Below are 27,652 nucleotides of genomic sequence, written 5' to 3'. Positions count from 1 at the left end.
ATGTCTTCCCCATTGCTCCACACACTCATTTGGATGTCTCAAACTTCTCTTTTCCCTCAATATAATCACTCTCCCCAGCTCCATGCTACCACCCAGCCTTTAGGCCCCCACACCTCTAGGTAGCTTACCCCCTTCCCCTCAACAGCCCTACACACTTTTCCACCTCCTAACATGTGAAGGAGGCAGCCTATCCTCTTTCACATCCTTCAGCCATCCTCCCTGATCTGTGATAGTGTTTTATTTAATCCATACTCACACACAAAAACTCTCTTCTGTGATGTTTTTCATCCTCAAAGTGCTTTACAAAAATTTATAAACCGATTTTTACTCAAATGTGTGTTAAACAGAGATAGGGCAAACTTTACCAAACCAGACAGAGCTATGTGCCAACAACAATTTTTCTTTTCCCAGCCTTGCCCTGAAAAAAACATGAAATAGGATCAGTGGAATGTACTCCCCCACACTCCTTCAATATGAATGAACCCCATCCTTAATTCTAAGCCTCTCTCTTGAAGTAAGTGGTTGTTAGCCATAGTTCTAGTCCTTACCCAGAAATTACAGATAGGGGATGGGCAGTTATTCACTCATTCCAGTTCACTCTGGCATTCCCATTCCCTCTGTCATAGCTGCTGCTTCACTAGTGGCAAGCCATACTGGAGTTGATATTCAGATAAAACAGGCTATCATTAAGGATTTAAAATATTCTTAAAGCCATGAACAAAATACAAATCAATTAAATGTAAATATTTATCTGTGCTATTCAGTTATCACTCAGTGCTTAAGGAGCTTGCAGGAAATCTGCCTTATTCTGTGTTCTGTTCCAACTGGCTGTGCATAATAGGATCTTCATACTGCCCTGCCCAGACTATCTGGGAAACTCAGTCCTTGAAGGCACAGTCGCAATACCATAATATCCTTGTGAGAGCCTAGATGAATTAAATGTTCTTCTTCTACTTTTAATACAAATTACTGAATTGTAATTATAAAGCACTTGAGTAACATGAACTATGGACATATTTTTTAAATCCATAACTGAACATTTAGTCCCATGTTATATTTGCACATAACATTTGACATATTCAGCTGAAAAATGTGTGCTATTAAAGAAAATGAGAAAGCAATCTAGTGTTTTTAACCTATTTTTCCTAACACCAAAAAAATTTATTGAAAGAAACCTGAGAAAGTTTTCTTCTAATAATGTTATATATTTTACATTCTTTTAGACATTTCCTTGACATATAAAGTGAAGTAAAAGCATACTCAATTATCATTTATGGCAATCAACCCTATTGCAAGAATAAAAATACTTTCTGATGTTCTTCTTTATACAGCCTTAGAAACACTGATAGTAACAAGCTATAAAATAAAGCCTCGATCCTGCAATGCGCAGCAGTCAGGCCGACTGCTCTGGACATTAAAATTACTGGAGCAAGGCACAAGTTCATAGATTCATAGATTCTAGGACTGGAAGAGACCTCGAGAGGTCATCGAGTCCAGTCCCCTGCCCGCATGGCAGGACCAAATACTGTCTAGACCATCCCTGATAGACATTTATCTAACCTACTCTTAAATATCTCCAGAGATGGAGATTCCACAACCTCCCTACGCAATTTATTCCAGTGTTTAATCACCCTGACAGTTAGGAACTTTTTCCTAATGTCCAACCTAGACCACCCTTGCTGCAGTTTAAGCCCATTGCTTCTTGTTCTATCCTTAGAGGCTAAGGTGAACAAGTTTTCTCCCTCCTCCTTATGACACCCTTTTAGATACCTGAAAACTGCTATCATGTCCCCTCTCAGTCTTCTCTTTTCCAAACTAAACAAACCCAATTCTTTCAGCCTTCCTTCATAGGTCAGAAAGAATTGAGTTTGTTTAGTTTGGAAAAGAGAAGACTGAGAGGGGACATGATAGCAGTTTTCAGTGCAGCAGTGCGTCCACGTACTACATGTTGCAGGAATGCAGCTTAACTCAGTGCAACCCACTGGTCTTTGCTCTAAGGGAATCCAGAGCTAATATATTTTTCATCATGAATTTTCCATCTTCAGTATCTACAGTGGGATTATTGAAAAATAATTTTGATAAAACTATAAAACTGCTGTTCACGTGCAACCTGAGTTATTAATTGACTTGTTAACATTATTAATGGTCTCTTCTCAAGAAAAATATACAACGGAGCCTCAAAAATCCATATTTGCAATACCACTAAATGTATAATCTACATAAAAAGATTGGTGGTCTCTCCTCATCTCTCATTAAAGATATAACAGGAACCACAAAACCATATACCAGACTACTGTAGGGACTAGAAGGATCTCCTTAAGAAGATTTTATTATTTTTACAAATATAGTGCTTAATGTAAAAATATAAATAATTTAATATGAATGACAACTAACAAAATAAAATCAAGTACACTTTGTGATGTACTGTCCTTTGTTTTTTCTTTTAAACTTTTTTGCTCATAAATTTACTGATTCCAGAAAGTATCCCTATTCAGGACAACATTGAAACACGTTCTAAAGTGCTTTCCTGAATCAGTCCATTCAGGCTCCATCTTCTGAGGTGCTGACCATCTCATGAGATTAACTTCAGTGTGAGTTGAGGGAGCTTGCATTATCAAGCATTACTCATTAAGGTCTCCAATTCTACACACGTTTACATAAGTACTTAACTTAAAAATAATACATAATATTATATATAAAACCATTCATCCCAAAACAGTTTAGAAAAATAACTTCACACAATGAAGATTACTACATTCTCTATTGAAATACAGTCACTTCTGGGATGATATATATCAGGTGCTTAGGACAGTAAGTGAATAGCTCCTCCAGATTACTTGTGTATATTAAGTATACATTAGCTAAAGCACAGAGTTCTGGGTGAAATCCTGGCCATATTAAAGTAAGTGGGAATTTTGCAAGTGACTTCAGAGAGTGAAGTCCTAACCCTACTGAAGTCAATGGCAAAACTCCCTCTGACTTTAATAGGGCCAGAAATTTATCATCTGTGTCTAGCCCCCAAACAAACCATATATATAAACATATATATAAATGTTTTCGGTATGTTACCTTTGGATCAGAAGAGCGATTTTTCTTACACAAAACCTTTTTTTTAAAGTTGATTTAACTGTAGTTGGACATAGGTATGAACAAAATTTATGAACTTGGGTGTCTTAATTTAGGTTTCTGAATCTATATTTTGGGACCTAAATAAAAGTGGCCTGATTTTTCAGATAAATTTAGCACCCACAGCTGTCACTGACCTATAATTTTGTCTATCTTTGGAAAAATATAATGCAGATATATGGCAGAGTGTGACAACTAGGGATGGAGAGTCTGTTTCTAATAAAAACTAGTTTGAACTTCAGCAAGTTTCTATTAAAGATTAGTCTGAAATTCAATAAGCTAGCCAGCCAACCCATCTTCCAGCAAACCCTAACCCCAGCTACCTCCAAAAGGCCATCATGCACTTTCCCTTTCTGGTGTTCAACGTATTCTGGATTACAACTGATAGGGAAATGCCACGTAATTTACTTTGAACTGTGTCACCAGTTCAGGGTTGGAAGGAAGAGTCAGCAGACCCACCTTTTTGCTCTTCCAATGGAATCTTCAGAAAAGGTGGGGAGGTGCCATCCAAAAAGATTTGCAGAAAAGATTCAAAGCAGCATCTGAATTTGGGGGTTTACCAGTCAGGATTTCTCATTAGCTTATAATGGGCCTATATAGTTTAAACCATTTTCTGGGGGCGGAGAGGTAATACTACTATATTTAATACTATATTTAGCAAAACTAAGTGTAACACTATCAGCATTTCTAAAGTTTTAAAACTGTAGTTTTGCTTGCTGTTTGTAAAAACAATATGCTTCCAATAATGCTCTTGACAGGAACAGCAGAACCTCCTACAGCCTCAGGTAATTTCCAGTCTTGACTTCTTACTGCTCATGCTTCTGTCACCTAATCCCTGTTAAAAATTACAGCTGGAGATTTCAAGTTTTTTCAGCGTGGTTCGGCAAAATTAGGCTGATTGAAATTTTTCACGTTTAGGTAAAATACAAGAATTTTACAGAAATATTCTTGAAATTGTTTTGACTTTTTTACCTGCTCTAGGTATAATGATCATAGACATCTCTGTTCCATTTGCATCTGCAAATGTGCCTATTTTCACCCATGCAAGATTTAGCTCCAATTTTAGAAACCTAAGCTTCTGAGAACTTGGCTCTAGAGAATGCTGGAGACAATATTTCAAATGCATAATATGATGCTCAGGCAGCTTTAACATTATTAAGTGTAAGATGGCATGTGCAATATGCACCAGTGTATTCTGCCAGATTACAAAGGTATAATTAAAAATAAAAAATATTTGATTTCCCTCTTGCCCACCAGAGATTTACATAATTTTCCAAGCAACTATAGTAGCTGTACTGTTAATGAATGCAAATTGTACATTAACACCAGATGTTTATTTCAGATTTAAAACTCCATAAGGCAATTACTAGAGATTTCTGATACAAATTTTAGTACAAGCAGATTATATTTATTCAATCATAGGTCATTTCAAGGGAAGACAAGAAAATGATGGACCATGTCAGATTTCACTCATTGAAAGTAATGGAGTGTGGGCAATCTCACTTAATTACTTTCCAAATAACTAATTCAGTGAAATCATGCTAACATATCATTATCCCCACCCCATCTCCCTAAAAATCCCCAGGGAGCTACTTCCACTTCTTAATCATGTAATGGATGAGCATTTTAGATTTAGTTTCATGGAGGATGGACAGGCTGACTGAGCCAAAGTTTGTCCCCTTCTATGAACTTGCAGTTGCTTCTATTGACATTGCAAATAACTCCAAATAGATTATTATAGACAACTTCCCTATTTATTCACCCCAACCTTATCCTACACCCATAAATATGAAAAGTAAAAACTTTCCACTATGGCCTACCAAAGTTCCCAGTGACAGAAAAGCAATTGCAACATCAACTTGACATATTTCACCTTAAACTTCCAGGAGAAAAAATCAGAATAAAACTTATTAAGACTTAATAATATAGAATTGTTTGACTTAATGGTTTAATAATTTACTTCTAAAGAAATTTTAAATCCATTTTAAATTATCTGCATGTAGTTTAGACTTCAGTACAAAAATAATTTTTGGTATACTTAATTAGAAATTAAAACACATCTTATCAGCACTGTAAAGTACCCTAATTTTTAAACAACTCTTTGATGATCAGATAAAACATGATTTCCTAGTGAGAGAGCCCAATGCTTTAATTTACAATTCTGACTGTTGTTTTATTTATGATAAAATACTTGATACTGATGGTTTCATTTCATATTATCCACAGTGACACAGATTTCCTAATGATGGTAGTCTATTATTGCAGAATTCTCCATTATCCGATGCTGTATTTTTTAGCCAATACAGTGTTAAAACATGGATTAAAATAACTTATGTTTTAATTAAATTGTAACAAATTGGAATTAACACTATATATATATATTAGGGCTGTTGATTAATCGCAGTTAACTCACACGATTAACTCAAAAAAGTTAATCTCGATTAATCGCAGCTTTAATCGCACTGTTAAACAATAGAACACCAATTGACATTTATTAAATATTTTTGGATGTTTTTCTAAATTTTCAAATATATTGATTTTAATTACAACACAGAATTCAAAGTGTACCATGCTCACTTTATATTATTTTTATTACAAATGTTTGCACTGTAAAAATGATAAAAGAAATAGTATTTTTCAATTCACCTCACACAAGTACTGTAGTGCATTCTCTTTATCATGAAAGTGCAACTTACACCTGTAGATTTTTTTTTGTTACATAACTGCACTCAAAAACAAAACAATGTAAAACTTTGGAGCGTACAAGTCCATTAAGTCCGACTTCTTGTTCAGCCAATTGCTAAGAAAAACAAGTTTGTTTACATTTATGGGAGATAATGCTGTCTGCTTCTTATTTACGTCACCTGAAAATGAAGAGAGGCATTCGCATGGCACTTTTGTAGCCGGTGTTGCAAGGTATTTATGTGCCAGATATGCTAAACATTCGTATTCCCCTTCATGCTTCGGCCACCATTCCAGAGGACATGCTTCCATACTGATGACACTCGTTGAAAAAATAACGCGTTAATTAAATTTGTGACTGAATTCCTTGAGGGAGAATTGTATGTCTCCTGCTCTGTTTCACCCGTATTCTACCATATATTTCATGTTATATCAGTCTCGTCTGATGATCCAGCACATGTTGTTCTAGGAATACTTTCACTGCAGATTTGACAAAAGGCAAAGAAGTTACCAATATGAAATTTCTAAAGATACAGCACTCGACCCAAGGTTTAAGAATCTGAAGTGCCTTCCAAAATCTGGGAGGCACTAGGTGTGGAGCATGCTTTCAGAAGTCTTAAAAGAGCAACACTCTGATGCAGAAACTACAGAACCTGAACTAGCAAAAAAGAAAACCAACCTTCTGCTGGTGGAATCTGACTCAGATGATGAAAATGAACATTCATCAGTGCATACGGCTTTGGATCATTATCGAGCAGAACCTGTCATCAGCATGGACACACGTCCTCTGGAATGGTGGTTGAAGCATGAAGGGACATATGAATCTTTAGCACATCTGGCATGTAAATATCTTTTGATGCTGGCTATAACAGTGTCATGCAAACACCTATACTGACTTTCAGGTGACATTGTAAACAAGAAGTGGGCAGCATTATCTCCCGCAAATGCGAACACACTTGTTTGTCTGAGCAACTGGCTGAACAAGAAGTAGGACTGGATGGACTTGTAGGCTCTACAGTTTTACATTGTTTTGTTTTTTAATGTAGTTATTTTTGTATATAATACTACATTTGTAAGTTCAACTTTCATGATAAAGAGATTGCACTACCGTATTTGTAATGGGGGAATTGAAAAACACAACTTTTTTTGTTTTTTACAGTGCAAATATTTGTAATAAAAAATAAATACAAAGTGAGCACTGTACACTTTGTATTCTGTGTTGTAATTGAAATCAATATATTTGAAAATGTAGAAAACATCCAAAAATATTTAAATAAATGGTATTCTATTATTGTTTAACAGTTCGATTAATCATGATTAATTTTTTTAATCGCTTGACAGCCCTAATTATATAATCACTTGACAGCCCTAATTTTATATATAAAAATACAACTGTATTCCACGGACATTTACCACATTAATAAGTGTATAATATTATGGGTTTATGAATGCTTTTTTGGGGGGAGGGACATTGTATCATTTATAATAGTCCATAGATGCTATTTTAAAAACTTTCTCCAGTTCTTCTGTGAATCAATCAGCAATTACGAGGTGGTCTGTGATCTCAAAATAAACTGTTACATGCAGCAAAAAATGGGGGAAAAAGAAGTCTGTTCCTGAAATTAAACCTAGATAGTGTTTTATCAGGCTCACTTAATACAGTGATACGTCAGAAGAAAATTGGGTAATGTTTGTAAGTAGAATTCACCGCAGTTCAGTGTACATACAAGGCCCTCTGCACTGCTTTTACCCCATTAAGCCCTCACAATGGTAGATATGTGATGCACAAGGGCTTTGTGTGGCTCTCAACACTGCAATGAATTTCACTAAGTGAGCATAAATAATGTTTGATTAAAAATGATCTGATATTCCACCCATCCTCAAAATTCTGTGGTACAAACACTGAGGTATCAAAAGATAGATTCTCTGTTGCTTTCATTTAATGGCCTTATTTTAAAAGGCAATAGGACAGATGAAAGGAAAATACCAAAGAAAAGGATGACGTTTCATCCATTAACATTTTTTATTATCAGGTATGAAATTAACACTCACTGAAGATACAAGATTAGCAGCTCTAGCTACTGAATGAAGTCTTCCACTGATCTATAAAGCTAATACAAACATTGCAAGCTTCTCCATGTGAACTCAAAATGTACTCCTGGAAGAAATGGGTCTAGGGATAAGAGGTGAGACAGTTTAGTATCTATGTCCTATTCCATTTTTGACTTCTGCTAAGACTAACAATAAAAGCATCAAGCAGTGCCAGTTAAGCATTTGTGCCCAGTGAAGAGGTATTGTGATGTGTACATCTGTCCACAGAGAACTAAATTAAGACCAGATTCATTTCACATCATTTCTGGAAAGTAACAGAGACTACTTTCTATCACTACCAACCTCTGCTAGATTTGAACCAGTAATCACAAGGTGAATAGACCACGGGTTCTCAACATTTTTTTTTTCTGCCTCCCCACACCAGGCTATAAAAACTCCACGGCCCACCTGTGCCACAACAACTGGTTTTCTGCATATAAAAGCCAGGGCCGGCATTAAGGGGTAGCAAGCAGGGCAACTGCCTGGGGCCCCACACCACAGGGGGCAACGCGAAGCTAAGTTGCTCAGGCTTCTGCTTCAGCCCTAGGTGGCGGGGCTCAGGACTCTGGGCTTCAGCCCCATGCAGTGGGGCTTTGGCTTTCTGCCCTGGGCCCTAGTGAGTCTAACACTGGTCCTGCTTGGCGGCCTCCCTGAAACCTGCTCGCAGTGCCCTAGGGGGCCCCGGAGCCCTGGTTGAGAATCACTGGAATAGACTCTATATCCCATTGCTAATTCCCTCACCCATCCAATGTTGCTGCAATTAAGTTTAAAGGGAGGGAGACGTTAGCAGGGCATTCTCCATTAAGATCCCTTGGTTCTGAATTTGGCTCTCCCCAAATCCATCTGCTACAAGGCTCATCTCCAGCTACAGATATTTAGTGAGATGGTAGGTTGTAGGGAGTAGAGTATATGTATTTATTTCACTCAGTGGTGGATAACTATTAAAGAAGTATGGGAAGTCTATTTTTATTATATTGCAATTGTTGATTGTATTATCTATTCTGAGTTTTAATGTTTGTCAGAGTGCTCAGATGGGCACTAAAGATGGATATAAATTGAAACAAACAACTGAAGATGACCACGATCACATGAACCAAGGCCCAAGCTAATTTATTTTCTCCCTTGAAACTAACAACTTTTCTGTGACTTTACCAGTTACTGCCAACATGGCCACAGAGTGCTATTATATGGCAAAAATCTTACTGGCAGGTGATCCACTGTGTTTTCTTTCTATTTCACTATTATTGTCTTGATTTACATAAAAAAAATTCAATATAGTGGGGAAGGTATCTTACCACTTAGTCTATCACTTTAGGAAAATTCAGGGTTTAAGACATTACTGCTAGCAGTTATACTTTTGATATAAAAGCAAACCCAGTTTTAATTACAGTCATGGCATCCTTTGCAAAATCAGCGTTTCATAAAAACTCTAACATGAATTTTAGATAAGAGATCAGGTACAAATTTGGGATAAACTTGGAAGATTCTTATACTCATGGTTTATCAGTACAATATTTCCCATTGATTTAAACAGGGATGGAATGAAAAAAAAATTAATTTATCAGTTGGCCCTTTCCACCACATTGCTGAGGTAAACTTTACCAAAGTTTATTATTGTGTTCTACACAAAGAGAGTCTACATTTGGAAGTGTATTTTCATGTAAAAAGTCTGTAGCTGCAGAAATAAATATTTGACAGTTTTACTTTCACCCTCTAGCTAACTGTCTGTATCTGTGACAATCTCTTGATGTTTAAAGTGCTGTATTAAGATCTAAGGATAAAAGCTCACACCCTGTGCAAACTCTCCGTAAATGGGCTTTTGCAGAAAATAGGAACACTGTGGGGCTGACTTCCATCACCTGGATCCTGGACACTCATTAAGCAGGTCAATAGCTATTACTGCAGTACCAGGGATGTGCAGTGGATCACAGTGGTTATAACTCCTACATACAGAACTGTGGTCAGTGGATCCATGCAATTTGCAAACCTCTGCCCACATCCTGATTCCTTCACTGACCTACCAAGGGTCACCCCTGCTCACTCCTGCATCTCAGAATTCAGCTGGCGACAAGAAGGGTGCTGTGTAATTCCTGTGTCTGACTTAGTCCGTGGACCTCCACATCCAGGACGATTCTCCTATCAAAACAATTCATAAAACAGAGACAGGACTGAAATGCAAGCTTAAGAACAAATTTACTCAACAGTCATAATGCCACTTTTAATACTTCCACTCCCTCTTCTATTTTGAGATATGGTATTTGGTCTGAACATCTTTCTCACTAATTCAACAATGCTGCTTTTGAATTTAGAGAACAAATTAATAACACAATGATTAATTGTATATGCTAGGTAAACTTAATGGCTTCCTTCCTAAGAATAATACCAAAGTCATTCTAATACTAGATAGGCTCTCCATAACCAAGCTTGAGAAATGTTATCCAAAATCTAATTTCTAACATTCCAAGTCAATTATGGGTATCTGTTTGTTATAAAGACTGCTCTGCTTGCCTAGAAGGTGCCTTAATGTAATTTCTGACAAACATGCACAAGACAGTCATCAATAGGAGAAACTGGGAGTGTCTTACTTGAAGGAAAGCAATATGTACACATGCACCATCTAACTTTAAAACAATAAAATATTTTGCACACCTAGAGAGACTTTCTTCTGCAGATCTCAAGGTGATTTGCAAACTAACTTATTAAACCTCACTATAGTATGGATGCACTATATTTGCTCCCAGTTTATAGATAAGGAAACTGAGGCACAAAGAAATTAAATGACTTTCCCAAAGCCACAGTGTGAGTTAGTGGCAGAGCCAGAAATAGAAGCTGTGACTCCTGACTGACATTTCCACCACTAACCTAGGGGTTCTCACATTGTGATCTATTAAACCCTTCCTGGTATTCCATAAAATGAAAAGGCTGGAGCACTTGCTTTAACCAACTGATTGTGTAAATTTACCCCTAGGCTTTTGGATACCAAACAAAACAACTCAAAATGAAGATGAAAAAGCTTATTTTTCTTCTCATCCTCTTTTCTCTAATTACTCTGATCATTACACATTACACTCTCCATCAAACACATTTTAACCCTGCCTGGTGCATGCATATTTGATTTTTCTTTTGTCCCTACACCCCTAAGCTGCCAGTAGATCCCATTATTTCTTCTCTTAAAATACTAAAATGAATTATTTCCTCTCAACACAGAAAACCTTGAAACCCACAATGATTATCTTTGCAAGTTCTACCTATCAGCCCTCCTCACATATTACTCTACACAAAATGCGGGTTTTGAAACTGTGTTCCTCTCTGAGTCGCCAACCATGTTTCTTTGCTCCTCAAATCTCTGCCACTTCCAGTCTATGCTGTCTCCAATCTTCAAACTGTTCCCTGATACTCTATCCCCTACTCTCAGTCTTATACCATCTTTCACACCAACCCATTATGCATGCAAGAGCTTCCCAAATGTCCATGAAGCAATCTTTCCTTTTTCAAATACAGCACCTCCATTGGTATCTTCTGTCTTTGTTGTTTTCTCATGGGCCATACTGGTCTGTCTAAATTATCTGATCTCCTCAGGGCAGAGAATGTGGGTCCAATTCTCTAGCCTTTAGTCTCACTGAAGAGGTCTATGTAAGCTGGAAAGCTTGTCCCTCTCACCAACAGAAGTTAGTCCAATAAAAGATATTACCTCACCCACCTTGAAAGTCTCATTGAAAACTAACTCATGTAAGGAAAAGCTGTAGGATCAAACCATTTGTTCTTCCTATACACAGAACAATATAAATGCACAATGTAGGGTGACCAGATAGCAAGTGTGAAAAATCAGAACAGGCGGTGGGGGATAATAGGCACCTATATAAGACAAAGCCCCGAGTATTGGGACTGTCCCTATAAAATCGGGATGTCCTGTCACCCTAATACAATGCCACATAAAACGGACTAACTTATTATACAATGTGTGATATCTGCTATTATATGATTTAAAAAATACCTAGAAGTCTTATGTTACAGAAGAAACAGGTAAATAATTCATTCAGCCACCTTCAAACAGTTAATGTGGAAGGGATGAAATGAGATTTTAAACTTTTGTCTAGCATGTATTGTAGCATATTTACAGCATTCACAATGATATATCCAGAGTCATAAAGTCAATATAGGAAATTTATGTCCAACAGATAATATTATCTTTAACCTATTCAGAGGGACTGCTATTACAGCTCACAAATGTATATCACTAATGACCTAAAAGGAAAGTAATCAAGAAATTTTGCTCAACAAAAATCACTAATATATTATAGAGGCTAAAGTATTAGCTATAATGTATTTCCTCCCTGGAAACAGAATTAATTATTCTCTAAATTTAAGCATAATGTAGAAGTCTACTAACAAACAAACTAATAATACTAATACAAAATGAGCTAGTTTAATGTTTTGAGGGATGCAGAAAATAAAATGTATGCAGCACATAGTAATTTATTACATGGATCATGCATCGTATTCTCAATCTTCTGAAAAGGGTTAGCATATTCTTATGTTCCACAAGTATTAAGATTCACCGCTAGCCTAGGTCTTTCCCGTAGAAAAATCAGGCAGAATTTATCACCATCACTATTTGTTCAACAGAAGTTACAGCTGTGGTTTTAGTAGTTGCCCTCCTAAAACAATCTAACTTTCCCTTCTCGCTAGTACCTGAACAGCTAGAATCTGGTTGATTATTACAAGAAATCGGGGAAGAAGGAATAAAAGATACGTGCTCACACAATATTTAGTAAAACTTTTGAGATAAAACACTGCATTTACACTTACAATTCTAGAGGTAAAGGATAAACAAAATTTCAAACATTTTAGTCTGGGTTCTAAGGTTTGCAATGAAAAACTCTTTATATTTTTGATGCATTCTATTGTTAGTATTAACTTTAAAGTAATATAAAATTTTAAAAAATATCTTAAATATTTTCCCCAAGCAGCAGCAAACACCAGCTAATCAAAATAAACATACCTCCAAACATCCTGCCAATTACACCAATATTTCCTCTCATGGTATTGGTTATTCCCCCTTTCCTTTTTTTTTATGCTGTTTTATTGCAAATTAAGCTGCATCTTATGTGCGGTCATCCAAGCACAACTGTGATTTGAAAAAAACCCTCCTAAGAAATATGTGAGAAACTACAGAACTTAGTAACTGATGGGTTCAGTTTCAACCCAGCATTTTATCCTAAAAATAGCCTCAGTTGGGATCATAAATCTTCGCATACACACGTAACAAATCTCCAGCAATACACAAAACATGAAACCCTCAGAGAGAAAATCTTTAACTAATGCACATTACAGTACTTACAACTTTCAACTCTCCCCCCTCCCCATACAAGACACGATGATGTGAAATAAACACGTGTCAGTTGGACACGGTTTTACCAACAAGGTGGTGGCTCATGCACATTCAAATGCAGAGCTGGGTCTTACACACAGTGGTGCGGTGGGGGTCCACTTTTTCGCTATGTGGGGGAAACAGATCGTTGTTACAGACCCACGCACACGAACGAAGCATGCCAAAGAAGTTCAGCACAAGGGGGCCATCTACTACCCTCCACACACACACAGCAGCAGCAGCAAACATGGTCCGCTTTGCGCTGAGGGAAGGAGGGCGGCGGGGCAAAGTTTTCCCCTCCCTCTTCCCCGGAGTGAAAATCAGGAGCTCCACAGTCTCAGCAGAGGCGAAGATCCACAAGAGCCTGGGAAAGGCCCGCTCCGGAGAGGGTGCGGAAGGGGGATTTGCCAAGCCCGGTCCTGGCTCCGCACTGAGCCCCCACTTGCAGACAGCCGGGGCGCAGCAGCACTTCCAAGGCAGCTCCCGAAGTCCGGGCTGCCGCCGGAGCCCGCTGCCTGCAGTCCCCAGGCCCCCTCAACGCGGGAGCACCGAGCTCCGCACCCGGGAGGGAGGCTCTCGCGGGGCCCAGCTCCCTCTTACCGTTGCAGAACTGGAGCAGCGAGGACGTGTCATAGAGGCTGCTGTAGCTGGAGAATCCGTCCTCCATCCCGGCGCTCCCCGCTCCGCTCCCCCGGCCTCTGTCTGTCCGGCGCTGGCGGCGGCTCCCTGCTCTCACCCACACACGGAGGAGCTGAGGCGGCTGGGGCCGGCCTGCTGCCTGCCTCTGTCAGTTACTATGACAACGCATTCACTCCGCCGTGGCTTGGGCTGCTGCTTCTCCTCTGCCTGTGCCGGGGGGACCCTGCTTCTCCCACTGCCGAGAGGGGGAGAGTAGGGGCTGCTTCTCCCCTCCCTGTGACGGGGGGGGCTGCTTCTCCCTTCCTTGTGACTGGGGGGGGGCTGCTTCTCCCCTCCCTGTGACGGGGGGGGCTGCTTCTCCCTTCCTTATGACTGGGGGGGGGCTGCTTCTCCCTTCCTTGTGACTGGGGGGGGGCTGCTTCTCCCCTCCCTGTGACTGGGGGGGGGGCTGCTTCTCCCTTCCTTATGACTGGGGGGGGGGCTGCTTCTCCCCTCCCTGTGACGGGGGGGGGGCTGCTTCTCCCCTCCCTGTGACGGGGGGGGCTGCTTCTCTCTTCCTTGTGACTGGGGGGGGGGGCTGCTTCTCCCCTCCCTGTGACGGGGGGGGCTGCTTCTCCCTTCCTTGTGACGGGGGGGCTGCTTCTCCCCTCCCTGTGACGGGGGGGGGGCTGCTTCTCTCTTCCTTGTGACTGGGGGGGGCTGCTTCTCCCCTCCCTGTGACGGGGGGGCTGCTTCTCCCTTCCTTGTGACTGGGGGGGGCTGCTTCTCCCCTCCCTGTGACGGGGGGGGCTGCTTCTCTCTTCCTTGTGACTGGGGGGGCTGCTTCTCCCCTCCCTGTGACGGGGGGCTGCTTCTCCCTTCCTTGTGACTGGGGGGGCTGCTTCTCCCTTCCTTGTGACGGGGGGGGCTGCTTCTCCCTTCCTTGTGACGGGGGGGCTGCTTCTCCCCTCCCTGTGACGGGGGGGGGCTGCTTCTCTCTTCCTTGTGACTGGGGGGGGCTGCTTCTCCCTTCCTTGTGACGGGGGGGCTGCTTCTCCCTTCCTTGTGACGGGGGGGCTGCTTCTCCCCTCCCTGTGACGGGGGGCTGCTTCTCCCTTCCTTGTGACTGGGGGGGCTGCTTCTCCCCTCACAGTGACGGGGGGCTGCTTCTCCCTTCCTTGTGACTGGGGGGGGGGGCTGGTTCAACTTCTCCCACTGAGGGTCAGGGGGTTGATTAGTGGCTCCCTCTCCTGGGTAGGGTGAGGGGCGTGATGGTCGAGGCTCCTCCGGCCCCGGGCCGCTGCGTCTCCGCCTGGGGGTGGCAGGCAGGGAGGGAGCGGGCAGCGTCTGTCTCTCCCCCCGGCAAGGCAGGGGTAGCCGAGCCTCTCCTAGCCGAATCCGTGGAGAAGCCCCTGCCCCAGCCCCGACGAGAAGGGCGATTCCCAGCTCTGCGGTCTCCGCCGGCACCGCTCCTCCGAGCAGCGAGGCCGAAACCCTTTCGAAATACCGGCACTGGAGCCGGGCCCGGGGCGAGAGATGCTGCAGCTCAGCTAGGCGTGAAAGCGGCCGCAGGGAGGGGATGGGGAAGGAGGGGGAACGGGGGGGGGGGGGAGAAGAGATGGGGAAGGAGAAAAAGAAAGTGAAAGAGAAGGCGGGGTGGGTTGGGGGGAAGAGGGGGGAGGGTGAGAAAGAGGAGTAGGAGGGATGATGAATGTGTCTGATGTTAGGCAGAGCAGCAAATCAGCCATTTCTGGCCACTGGCTCTAGCCCGAACCTCCCACGCTCCTTGCACACGAGCTTTGGCTGCTCTGCCGGGAGGACAGAGACAGCTCCTTTCTGCCACCAGATGGGAAGCAGCCACCACTCCCAGTACACAGAAGGGCCGGGGAGAGAGATTTGCTAATGGAAATAAATGACTGAACCACTCGACCCATCCAAAAGGCAGCGTCCGGGCGTTTTATCATCCACTGGTGTAGAGAAGCATCCATACAGTCACATAACGGGGTGGGCTGGGGAGGGTGACGAGGATGGGAAGAGACTACAAAGACTCTTAATGTAAAACAATCTCTGGTCTAGGGAGCGAGCTCTGTAACTCATTAAAGGCCGGCTGCATCTCCATTGCAAACTCCTGCTTGGATGTGCTTGGGATTTTAAAGTTTAGCTCCACTCCATACAGGACAAGGAAGAAGAAAAAAGGGGTTTAATCTTTTTCCATTTCTCGGATTTCATTTAAATTGTAAGCACCTTGGGGCAGAGGCTTTTGAAAGCTATTAAAATTACTGGTTTCAGAGTAGTTAGTCTATATCAGCAAAAAGAAGGAGGAGTACTTGTGGCACCTTAGAGACTAATACAAACAAGTGAAAAGCAGAAGATGTTGTATTGTTAAAAGAAAATGTTTTTAAGCAAAGGGGACAGGTACAGTAAGAATGAATCTCTTAAGATGCCAGTAAAGTGACTGAGCAGATTTAAGAACAGTCTCTTTAGTCTCTAAGGTGCCACAAGTCCTCCTGTTCTTTTTGCGGATACAGACTAACACGGCTGCTACTCTGAAACCTGAGCAAATTTAGTGGGACAAAACCTTTTGTTCCTCTTTCCCAAATGAAGAAGAACAGGAGTACTTGTGGCACCTTAGAGACTAACAAATTTATTAGAGCATAAGCTTTCGTGGACTACAGCCCACTTCTTCGGATGCATACCAGAAGTGGGCTGTAGTCCACGAAAGCTTATGCTCTAATAAATTTGTTAGTCTCTAAGGTGCCACAAGTACTCCTGTTCTTCTTTTTGCGGATACAGACTAACACGGCTGTTACTCTGAAATTTCCCAAATGAAGTTTCTGATATTAAGGATCACAGATCAGAATACACTTGAGTCCTGCTGAGAAGTTCTGCTATCACTGTTCAGGTTTTAAAATTCAGAAGCCTTGATTTTCAGATTTAAATATCTCAATAATTTAAGTTTTGGGGATGAGTTATGCATATTGTCAACCTAAGTGCAACATATAATATATAGACCATATCAGCATCCATCTTTATATTTATGCTTATCACGATTTTATCTAGATAAGTGGTTCTCAAACTTTTTTTATGTGGACAACTTGAAAATTGCTGAGGGTTTTGGCGGACCACTTAAAGATCTTTCCAAATGTTGTTTGTACCATTAACTAACTATTGTAAAGCGCTTTGGATAAAAGCGCTACATAAAAAAACCTGTAATAATAATTAACTTTTTTTGTTTTACAAATAAAAGCACACAACTCATATTTTAATATCAGTAGTCTTACCTTTCTAATGTGATGGATGGGCCTCTCTCCCCTGCCAAGGCAACCCGGGAGCTGGAGCTGGGAAGGAGCGGGGGCCTCTCCCTCTCTCCCCTGCCGTGGCAGCCCCCGAGCTGGGTCTGGGAAGGAAGGGGGTCTCTCCCTCTGTCCCCCGCCACAGCACTGGGAAGGAGGGCCATCTCTCCCTGGCAGCTGCAGCCCTAGAGCTGGGGAAAGTTGCCTCTTTCTCTGGCTGCCGCAGCCCTGCATGTCCCAAATTCACCCCACCCCCCACTTCTCACCCCACTACCCCCTCCCACCTACCCTCTCTTCCCCCCAAGGCCACCACCTCACCTTACATGTACATCTTCTCCAGGGTCTAGGCACCTAATTAGTGGAGCCACGCCTGCACGGCTCCAGTAATTAGGTGGGTGGCCCTTCATTCTCTCATGTGTGGCTGCCCAGGCGCGCACCTTAGAGGGAACTGTTCATGGACCAGGGCCAGCTCCAGGGTTTTGGCCGCCCCAAGCAGCCAAACAAACAAACAAAAAAGCCACGATCGCAATCGCAATCTACGGCGGCAATTTGGCGGGAGGTCCTTCGCTCTGAGCAGGAGTGAGGGACCATCCGCCGAATTGCCGCCGAACAGCTGGACGTGCCGCCCCTCTCCAGAGTGGCTGCCCCAAGTACCTGTTTGGTAAGCTGGTGCCTGGAGCCAGCCCTGCCATGGACCACCTGAATGGAGCTCGCGGACCACCACAGTTTGAGAACCTCTGATATAAATCCCTTCTTAACGTCAGTCCAGCAATTGCTTGCTTGCTATTTTAAATATGCAGTAATTATTTCTTGCAGAACTAACACAGCTCTCCTGGGCTTTTTCTTTAAGGCATATATGGTCCATCCAACCATTCAAAAACACTTGGTTGTTCCTTAGATAGATATCTTGGGTTTTTTTTCAGCACATAGATGCCTGCTACACCATCTAGGCATAGGAAAATGGAATTCAGGTTTAACACAAATTTTAACTGAGAATTTACATCCTTTAAAAACATCCTTTTCATATTTTTAGTTTATTCACTCTCTCTCTCTCTTTTTGAAAAATATGTTTTGGTATGCTAGTTTCCCATTAGCGCCAGACAGATTTAACATAATTACTGTCCTCTCAGCAAGATGTCAATGAAAGTGGAATCTATACCTCATTAAGATGTCAAACAACTTCAATATAAATCTATGAAAACCTCATTATGATGTGTGATTTTGATGCCAAAACAATTTCTGCGTAGGCCTGTAGAGATCTCAATATAGTAGGAGTTCAATTAAGAATTGCATTCAAAAGTATTACCTTTGTAGTAAATTATCTACTGTCAGCAAGGTAACCCACAATAAAATCCCAGGACTACAGAAGTTTTGATGGTGGGGGGGCAATATCTTTCACAACATCTGGACAAACAGAGGAAAGGACAAAATGGAGCAGCTCAGCTCCAGTTCTGAGATGGGCAATTAAAAGCCATTTGGAAAATTAAATACAAAATTGAGGCAAGGGCAGCCCTATTAAAAGAAGATTAAATATCTAAAACCTTAACGTTGACTAACTGTTAAATTTCCTATAAAGGTAACATCTGAATGAAACCTATCAGCTACCCATGCTGTGCAAATCAGCTGAATGCTGTGATATAAAATAATTTCAGTTAAAGTCCCTAGACACTGTTATGCCATTATATTCGGAGGCCAAAGGTTAGAAATGAAAAACAATATAATAATTTCATTGTAAAGATTTCTAGACTTGTTACAATCTTATTAAACTACACTATAGAACCACAAAATGAAAAAGAACGTATATCTTCATAATGTGCACAATGGAACAATAGATCTGAAAGATTCACTAATGTGTCTGTGAGAGCTCTGGTGGTGCAGCTAACCAATGAAAAAATCTTTTTATAATCCATTATTCAGTAAATTGTATACTTAATGAATTTGTACAAATATAAACTAGTGCATTTGGACATCTGAAACTATCTGAATGGGAATGGAGCATTCTGAACAATTCATTAGAGATTGATTTGTTTGTGTTTGTGCATGTTTATTGTTGAAAATGTTAAATTTCTGGGCAACATCTCATTTTTGGAAATACAATTTTGTAACTATTTAATTCTTTAAGTATTTCCTGTACTGAGTAATGGAATGCAAATAATTAATTGGTTACTGAGAATGAAAGAGCTTTTGGAAATCCTTAAGAGAATTTTCCAGAGTTATAACTTCAAAGTGTAGTGTGAGTACATAATTTATTTTGATTTTAGGGCAAAGGAATTTTGCTCTCACTACCCATTTACAATGCAATTATCAGACTCTTGATATTTAGAGTACTGTATTGCTGTTTTGCTCCTTTTTCTTTGTTATTGCTAACCCTTTTGCAATAGCAGTGAATATCAAAAGTATTATATATTTCACATTAACACTACCATTTAGCATTTTCACATCATTCATGTGAATGTAATTCATATCCATGGAAATCCCACAGAACTGTATGGCATTATAATGTGAGCTTTTGATTAATATATAATTTCAGATCAAGGGTAGGGAGTCCCAGTTACAACGTCAAAATGAAGTGAGGCTAGTGAAAGTTATACTATCATTGTACAAAAGCTAAATAACTGAAACTGAACATAAAAGCCATTATCATGTTATTTACATTTAACAATAATATTGAGAGAGAAGTCCATAAACACAAGCACATTCCGCATAGTTAATAGAATCAGTAGTAAGGTATGGAGTATTTAACTGCTAGGTGATTGGTTAAAATCTAGTCCAGTTTGGTAGTGACAGAAAATTTTTACCATTTGATGGCTGTTTGGAGTTGATATTAATTCAGTTCAGAGAGCCAAATTCAAATATCCTTTCTCACACTGAGTAGCACTTCAGTCTGTGAGAAATCCCATTGCCTTAATGAGCCTATTTTCAGAATAAACTGCTATTCAGTGTGAGTAAAGGTATCAGAATCTGCCCCATAGTGAACAAGAGTCTGCATCACAATAAACGTTCACACAACTAGAACTAGTTGGGCCCCGCTTTTGGGTAGGTTTAGCCAAGGCCAACATTCAGTTTGCCACAAAGACTGAATTGCTTCCTCATCCATAGTGGTGTTTCCTTCAGGTCATCTGTGCACAGTGAGCGAACTGTATCCTCCAAGACAGTTAAGTCAGCACCCTTAGCAAGCACTAAATTCACTAATAATTGTTAAAGGATAAAATTGCAGAATATGACCTTTCTTCTCCGAAGAGGGTTTCCAAGTATAGACCTATTTCCAGGTATTTGTGAGTGGGATTCTGTGACTAGGCCCTATCACGGTCTCAAATAAAGATTTTCTTTTAATTTATCCTATAAGAAAGGAAGAAACAGCCGACCACCTAGTCATCTTTGTGCAAACACTTCAACTGCTAGAATAATGGTTCACTCTAAATAGCATGATTCCACTGTTTCAAGACCAGCAGGGGTCTTTGTGAGTGTCACTACAAAGCTTGCTTCATACATGTGGGCAAAGAGGGGATTCAAGGGAAGAAACATGATTATACAAGCACAGTCTGGGTACATTAAAAATACAGTATAACAAATGTGCAATGAAACCGTCAAAGGTTTGTATGTTTTATAATCCAAATGTAAGTATGTTGCATTATGCCTGTGTATAATATGTTGTTTTGAGTGGCAATGAAATATAGTTTTCTGTAATTAGTAAATACTATAGAAAAATCAAACCATTCAGAAAAATAGCACTTTGTAAATAGGTTGAATTGTAAATGTATATGGAGTGTTTTGAAGATGAAAAGAATAATACTTTGCATTTTGATAACATCTTCCATTAAAAAACCTTAGAGTGCTTTACAAGGAATAGTGATTTTAGACGTATGCCACCATTTTGAACTAAGTATTATCCTTATTTTACAGATTTGGAAAATGAGAAAAATCACAAGACTTACCCAACATTACACAAGCAGGCCAGTGGGAGAATCAAAAATAGGCTGACTCTCAGTCATGTGCTTTAACCACTAAACAATCCTGCCTATGAATGCTACAGACAGTACTTGTACAATTTATTATTAAATATTTTCAAGTGCAATAGCCAAATTCATAATATTCTCATTATCATAACTCCCCTGAAACAAATTAGATACAATGCACTTCAATACATGTAACAAAGCAAATATATAGCATGTATAGCATTAGATCTATAGATTTGACACCCTGTACTAGTCTGAGGAGATGCAACACACTGCAAATAAACATTTTTTTCTAATGGGAACAGCAACAGATGCCTTTGAGACATTAATAATATTAGGTGTTGGTGCAAAAATTCTCTCTCAGAACCATAACTCTGTGCTCTCTGTGCCAGATTCTATCATCCCATGGCTAAAGAGGCAGACAATTCAACAAGGATCACATCAAGAAGTTTCCCCTGCAGCACTCCTTCAACAATGCAGTTTTTAGTGATTCCTGACTTAGATAGGGTGTGAAATCCCATGCTTCCTTAGGCTTTATAGCAAGGGGAATCTCTGATGCACAGTCAAGAACCATATTGCATACCATGGAGTTGCCATTTCTTCCCCATGGCAGCAGTCCTCCATTGGCAGGATTCCCCATGGTGGCACATTAACAGAGACCAAGGAGACTTAGAGGCAGGTAATACAGATCTGAGCTGTAGTAATTCCCTCCCAGACTGAGCTCAGCAGGGGACAGTGCTGCAGTGGGTGGTCTCTCCCCTATCACAAACCCAAATCTTGCAGAGCCCCTTGCACAGTCACTGTGGAGAGTCTTCCACAGATAGAAAAAGAGGGACAGTGCTAAGAAGTTGGCTCCCCATAGACATACCTTCTGCACAGGGAAGGGAAGATCTATCCAGAGAGGATTTATCTTTTATATCTGAGTTACAGCTGTAAATAATTTGATAATACACAACATCTATTTATTAGAGATACACTGAGTCATATTAGTATCTTATCACACTTTGAGATCCAGCTAATACACAGATACACTATATCATTTTATAGTTTATGACTTTTGGATTGTATCACTAACGAATGACATAATAGAGTGTGATAGTAACAAGATACAAAGTAGGGGCCTGATCCTGTGGGTCGTTCTTTCTTCTGCCTGTAGTCCTATTAAATATAATGCAACTTCTGTTATGATTAAGAACTGCTAACGGTTGTAGCATCTGGCCCATTACTACAGACTTTTATAATGAATTACTGGCAACAATACATGTCAGTGTAAACATAGTACGCTCTTGATTTGTGAATAAGATCCCATTAATAGTACAAAACAAATGCAAGTAGACTGTTATGATCAGCAGGCCATTTCTATATGTTTTTATCTTTATTTTACAAGCAAATAAATGTGTAAGGCCAATAAATGTGTTCTGCTCAATTACACTGGTGTAAACCCACTTAACTCAATGGTATTCTTTGGTGTAATTTAGAGAAGAATTTGGCAAGTAATCTTTAAAATGCTTGAATCGGTGGGGCAGGTCATATCTGAATATCATTTTTGTATCCATATCTAAGAACATATAAACACACTCTAGAATAAACAAACCTAAAATAACAGTAGATATTTAAATAAAGTCACCATAATGTGGTCATTGATGATGTACAATAAAAACTCTCAATTTAACACATACTGCACTAATACTAGACATTTTTCTGTTCAGTGTTTAGCATGAGATTTTGATTTGAAAGGAACAATTTCCAAGAATGTGGAGATAGAAGAAGCAGAAGACAATAGTGAAGAAATAGGGGATCTGAACTGCTTTTCAAGATAGTATCTCTTTCTTTCTTTTACTCACCTCCACCCCAAAACAATGTCAGGGTCTGTGGACAGAGAAAAGACCTGATTGCTATTTGCTACATTACTCAATCTGCAGAGGGATTATTTTATTTGTGCATTATACCATCTGATATCTACAATCTTCCATTTTCCCGTATCACTGTTTAATAATTTTCTCATCAGGATACAATGCAATTAAGGTAAATAGGGCCATCTCAAGGGAACTGCTGCACATTTGGTTAAATTAGCAGTCAGACATAAATAATACACACACAAAAGTGTATGCAGTAGATTAAACACCATGTTAGTTTATTATCATCAACTGTATATAAGAACTATCCAGTATCTTTTAATTTCACTTTCTCTTCTTGTGTTAAGAGTTTAAATTACTAACTTGTATTACTATAAATTAGGAGCCTGTATATGGCTTTTTTTTTAGTTCCTATGGAACTATAGAAAATGGAATTTGATAGACACATATCATGGCTAATGTCTTATGAGAAGCAAACTGAGAAGAATTACTATTTATTAGACCTCATTTGATAAATGTATACATGCTGTGCTTGCCTTTTAATTAAAGATTGATAGGAAAACCTTAATTATGTGACAAAAAAAGTATAGAAAAATATAATTTACTTGAAGTCTGCACTATAACCATTACACTTGAAAACTTGTCAATTTTGCCTATGCTAAACTAGCTCAGTATTTTTCCTACTGGTAACCAATAACATTCTAGTGTTTTTCTGACAAACGTTGTATAAATATTTATATGTACAAATGGGGGAAAAGAGTATGGGTCATATTATCACATGGATTATTCCTACCTAGGGAACTAGAAATTCCATGAATTTGCACTTATGGAATCTGATCTGGTTTGTCCCATAGGGAGGTGGGGGGTTGAATCCCCTGGAACAGGCAGAGAGTTCAGCCCACTAAACACACAGATTCTCTTGATATCTGCCAAAGCCCAAGGCCACCTGCACAGAAGACCTATCTTTTCGCACTGCCTCTGCTACCCCAGCCCATTTCTGCCTTCATAACACTATACCCCCCAAAGCCACCTGGGGATGGAAGAAAGCAGATAAATTACCTGCAACATCCCATCTGGTTGGTTGGAGAAAATGCAATGGGGAGCAATGCTTTCTGATTTCAACATAGTCTTAAATTAATTTTAGCAAGTATTATGGATTTCATTTTTGTGGGTAAATATCATTTTGTTTTAAATTCAGCTGTTTTGTTTACTTTTGGGCCAGATTTATCCACAGAATTCCATAGGTTGGCAATGATGAGAAGACACATTAGAGCCTGCAACATAATTCTGTGTAATACAGGCTGTTTAATTTTGTTGTTTTTGTAATTTGTGGCAGAGGTGCCTAGAACTTAGATAGTGCCTCTTTGTATATAAATCTAAATAGAATAAAATAAATAAATAAATGCCTGGATCCATGCAGGGCCCCACTGGCTTCAACAGGGCTTTGTGTGGGCATAATGGATCAGATTGCAGGGCCATATAGTGGTCATATATACTGTCTTTGGGGAAGAATTCAGCTGCCCTACTCTTAAAACTCCTTTGTCACCCATGGCATGGTATTATTAATCCATCTCAGAGGAGACCATGCACAGCATTCTTTTCTTCGGTGATGGCATTCAAGAGAGTCATGGACACGGGAAAAAATAGGGGTAATAATGACCCTCCCTGAATGAAGCACTGAGAGACTGCCTAGGCTCTGATGCCTGCCTGCCAGCCACTAAAACAAAGAGAAATAGAAAATAATTATACATGTGTCTCAGCTAACAAGTAATTTAATTGTTTAGAATATTGTCCAATGCAGAATTTTAACTCTTAAACGTAAACTAATGTTTCATCACTTGACATTTTGCTACCGAACTACAAGAAAATAAGAAGCAAGACAACACCATGGCTATGGATAACAGAATGGAGGGAATTTGCAAAGGATTTTGTCACTTGTGCAGCCATAATTCAGGAAAAGCCTGGATTAAAAAAAGGTTCATCCTTCTTGATGTGCGAGAACCAATCCCCCCATGCCCCAATAAATAAATAAATAAAAACAGTGGATTGAATTTCAAAAGATAAGTATTGTGGAATGTGTGTCATAAATTAAACAAGAAGATGCAGGCATGAGCCAAAAGAAATAAGAACATAAACCCCCTGCAGTGTCCACTGGTTGATGAAGGGCTGAAGGTTGCCAAGGGACACTGCATGACTACAGTAGATTCCAGTTTAAGATTTTGCTTTAAGATTCAACTAGATCAGTATCATACCAATACCATAGCCTTTTTGAATTAATGCTTTTACTCTTATGATTCTTTCTTCCTGTTAAACATCCTGTTTAAATATCAGTTCTTATTAAATAAAGTAAACATACTCCGGCCATGAGAATGACTAATTAAATATATTGTAGTATTTTTATAGGAGAGTGAGAAATTTAGGACCAATCCTCTTGTCTTACTCCATAAATTCATCCCTGTATGCAAGTTATTCCCATGTAAGTGAGAATAACTTGCATACAGGTATGCACTTAGCCTGTAAGCTCTTGGGGATATAGACCATGGATCAGATCCTCAGCTGGTATAAATTAGCAGAGCTCCATTGACTTCATTGAGGAGCTGACCTCATATTTTTATGTACCGGTATATGCTATGAACATTTATGGTACTGTATAAACAAAGAATTAAAAATAACACTGGTAGTTATATAATGGTCACCAGTTATATATATTATTTTGAAATGGGCCCTGACCAAAACACCTCCGAATCTTTCTTTGGCAATGTTTGAAATTTGGATCCAGTTTTTTCTGCTTGCCCATCTATACCATTATCTCTTCCTTAGTTCTTCAGCGTGTGATTTATTTCAAACAATACAAGATACAAGCAACTATTTTCTTATTCAGCAATCATTTCAGCAGAAAAACAAAAGATATCTATGTAGGTGTAAAACAGTTTCTCACACTTGATTAATAACAATAAATCCTTTTCAAACAAGTAAATGGTACCACTTTCCCTCACCTCCCATTTACCTCCCAGATAAGGTATCTAAGTGGGCATCTACCATAACACTGTATTAAATGACATTCTCACAGTCCTGTTGTTTTAAATTACACTTGGCTGCCATCCAAGGATAACCAATAAATAAAGCTTTATGCTGGAAAAGAATAAATATGAGTCACAATTAATAATTGTCATAATGTGTGACCTTGTAGAAAATGATACGATTAGACAGACAAGAAGCAGAGCAAACATATCCGTTTCCGTTCAGGTTGGCTGAGCAAATCAGGGATACTTGAATCTCAGGGGGGGAGGGATAGCTCAGTGGTTTGAGCATTGGCCTGCTAAACCCAGGGGTTGTGAGTTCAATCCTTGAGGGGGCCACTTGGGGATCTGGGGCAAAATCAGTACTTGGTCCTGCTAAGGAAGGCAGGGGGCTGGACTCAATGACCTTTCAAGGTCCCTTCCAGTTCAAGGAGATGGGATATCTCCATTTTTTTTTTTTTTTTTTTTTACTGAAAATTGCTGTTTCCCTCTCTGGACCAAATTCTGCCCTGAATTCCACCCTGTTGGTGCAACCCAATCAGTGGCAGGTGTTGTCACAAATTAGCCTTCCATGTTTTCCTCTTTTGGTTTATCAAAAGTTATTTATTTTATCTTTCATTCATCTATGATTATTTCTTTCTGTATAATATTAGGAAATATATGTAAGTCTTGACACCCCATTATTTTTCTTCTCCTGATCCCTTTCCTGTCCTTTTTCCATATTGTCCCCTATGCATAAAATGACCTCCCTATCCCAACCCACCAAGTTCCTAACCTCACTTCCTTCAATCCTTTACCTTGCTGTGTAGATTGCCAACAACGAGGTCAATTGCATAGGTGGTTTTTTATTTTATTTTTGTGTGTGTGTGAAATAAACCCCACTTGTAACTGGCTTGAGTCCATCAAGTCATTTAACTTGGATTACCAACAAAACAATTCTCAGTCACTAAGTAACCAGTAAGATAAAGGTAAAAAGCTCCATACTGATTAAAAGCCCGCTGAACCATCCAGTGGTCCACTCTTGTAATATTAGTGGGCCTAATCTTGCCCCCAATTAAGACAATAACAAAATCCTCCTTGACATCAATAGCAGTGTGACTGATTTTTTAAAAAAGCAATGTAGATATGGGAAACCAACAATTACATTCTAATATACAAAACTTAAGGCCACCCTTTTCTACCTGAACATTTATGTATTATAACTTTTTAGTGGTCCAATGGAAGGGATGATTTTACCAGTCAGGGAACTGGTATTGGGGGAGAGAGAGCCTTTCTTCTCTTGGTCTTGCTTTGTATCAGTAGCAAGCAAAAGCAATTTTCTAATGGCCTTTGCAAAATGCCCCTTATCTAGTTACTAGTAGGTAGGAAGAAAAAAATACACAGAGAGGGGACACCACATAGCTAAATCCACCATTACAAATGGTAATAACTGGGAACCCAAGGGTTGAATTGGCCTGGTGACTGAACTACCCTTAGAACTGGTTGCTCCAAAACAGGGTTTAATCACAATGGTGGATAATGCAAGAAAGTCTGGGTTTTTTGTGCAGTGTTGTTTCTTTTCTGGTCCTGATCCTGAACATTCACACAAGCAACTCATGGAGTCAAAACTGAATGGGAGCCTTGCATGCTCAAGGACTGC

The 27,652-nt window shown here is 39.8% G+C and overlaps 1 protein-coding gene across 3 annotated transcripts in view; it reads right to left on the bottom strand.

The window, feature by feature from the left end:
- EML1 (EMAP like 1) overlaps positions 1-27,652 on the bottom strand; it is a 177,058-nt gene that overhangs the window by 106,617 nt on the left and 42,789 nt on the right. Inside the window, exon 1 of one of the 3 annotated variants that reach the window (XM_054025082.1) lies at positions 13,871-14,092. The exons of 1 other annotated variant lie outside the window; for it this stretch is intronic. In XM_054025082.1, coding sequence (XP_053881057.1) covers positions 13,871-13,937 — 67 coding nt within the window. In that variant the 5' untranslated portion in view covers positions 13,938-14,092. Of the gene's footprint in view, positions 1-13,870; positions 14,093-27,652 lie in introns of those variants that run through there. One more of the 3 variants, XM_054025084.1, reaches the window with a different exon arrangement.

Source organism: Malaclemys terrapin, chromosome 4, assembly GCF_027887155.1.
Source record: "Malaclemys terrapin pileata isolate rMalTer1 chromosome 4, rMalTer1.hap1, whole genome shotgun sequence".
Classification (NCBI taxonomy): domain Eukaryota; kingdom Metazoa; phylum Chordata; order Testudines; family Emydidae; genus Malaclemys; species Malaclemys terrapin.
Note: the sequence above shows the minus strand (reverse complement) of the source record. Positions and strands in the feature narration are given on the sequence as shown.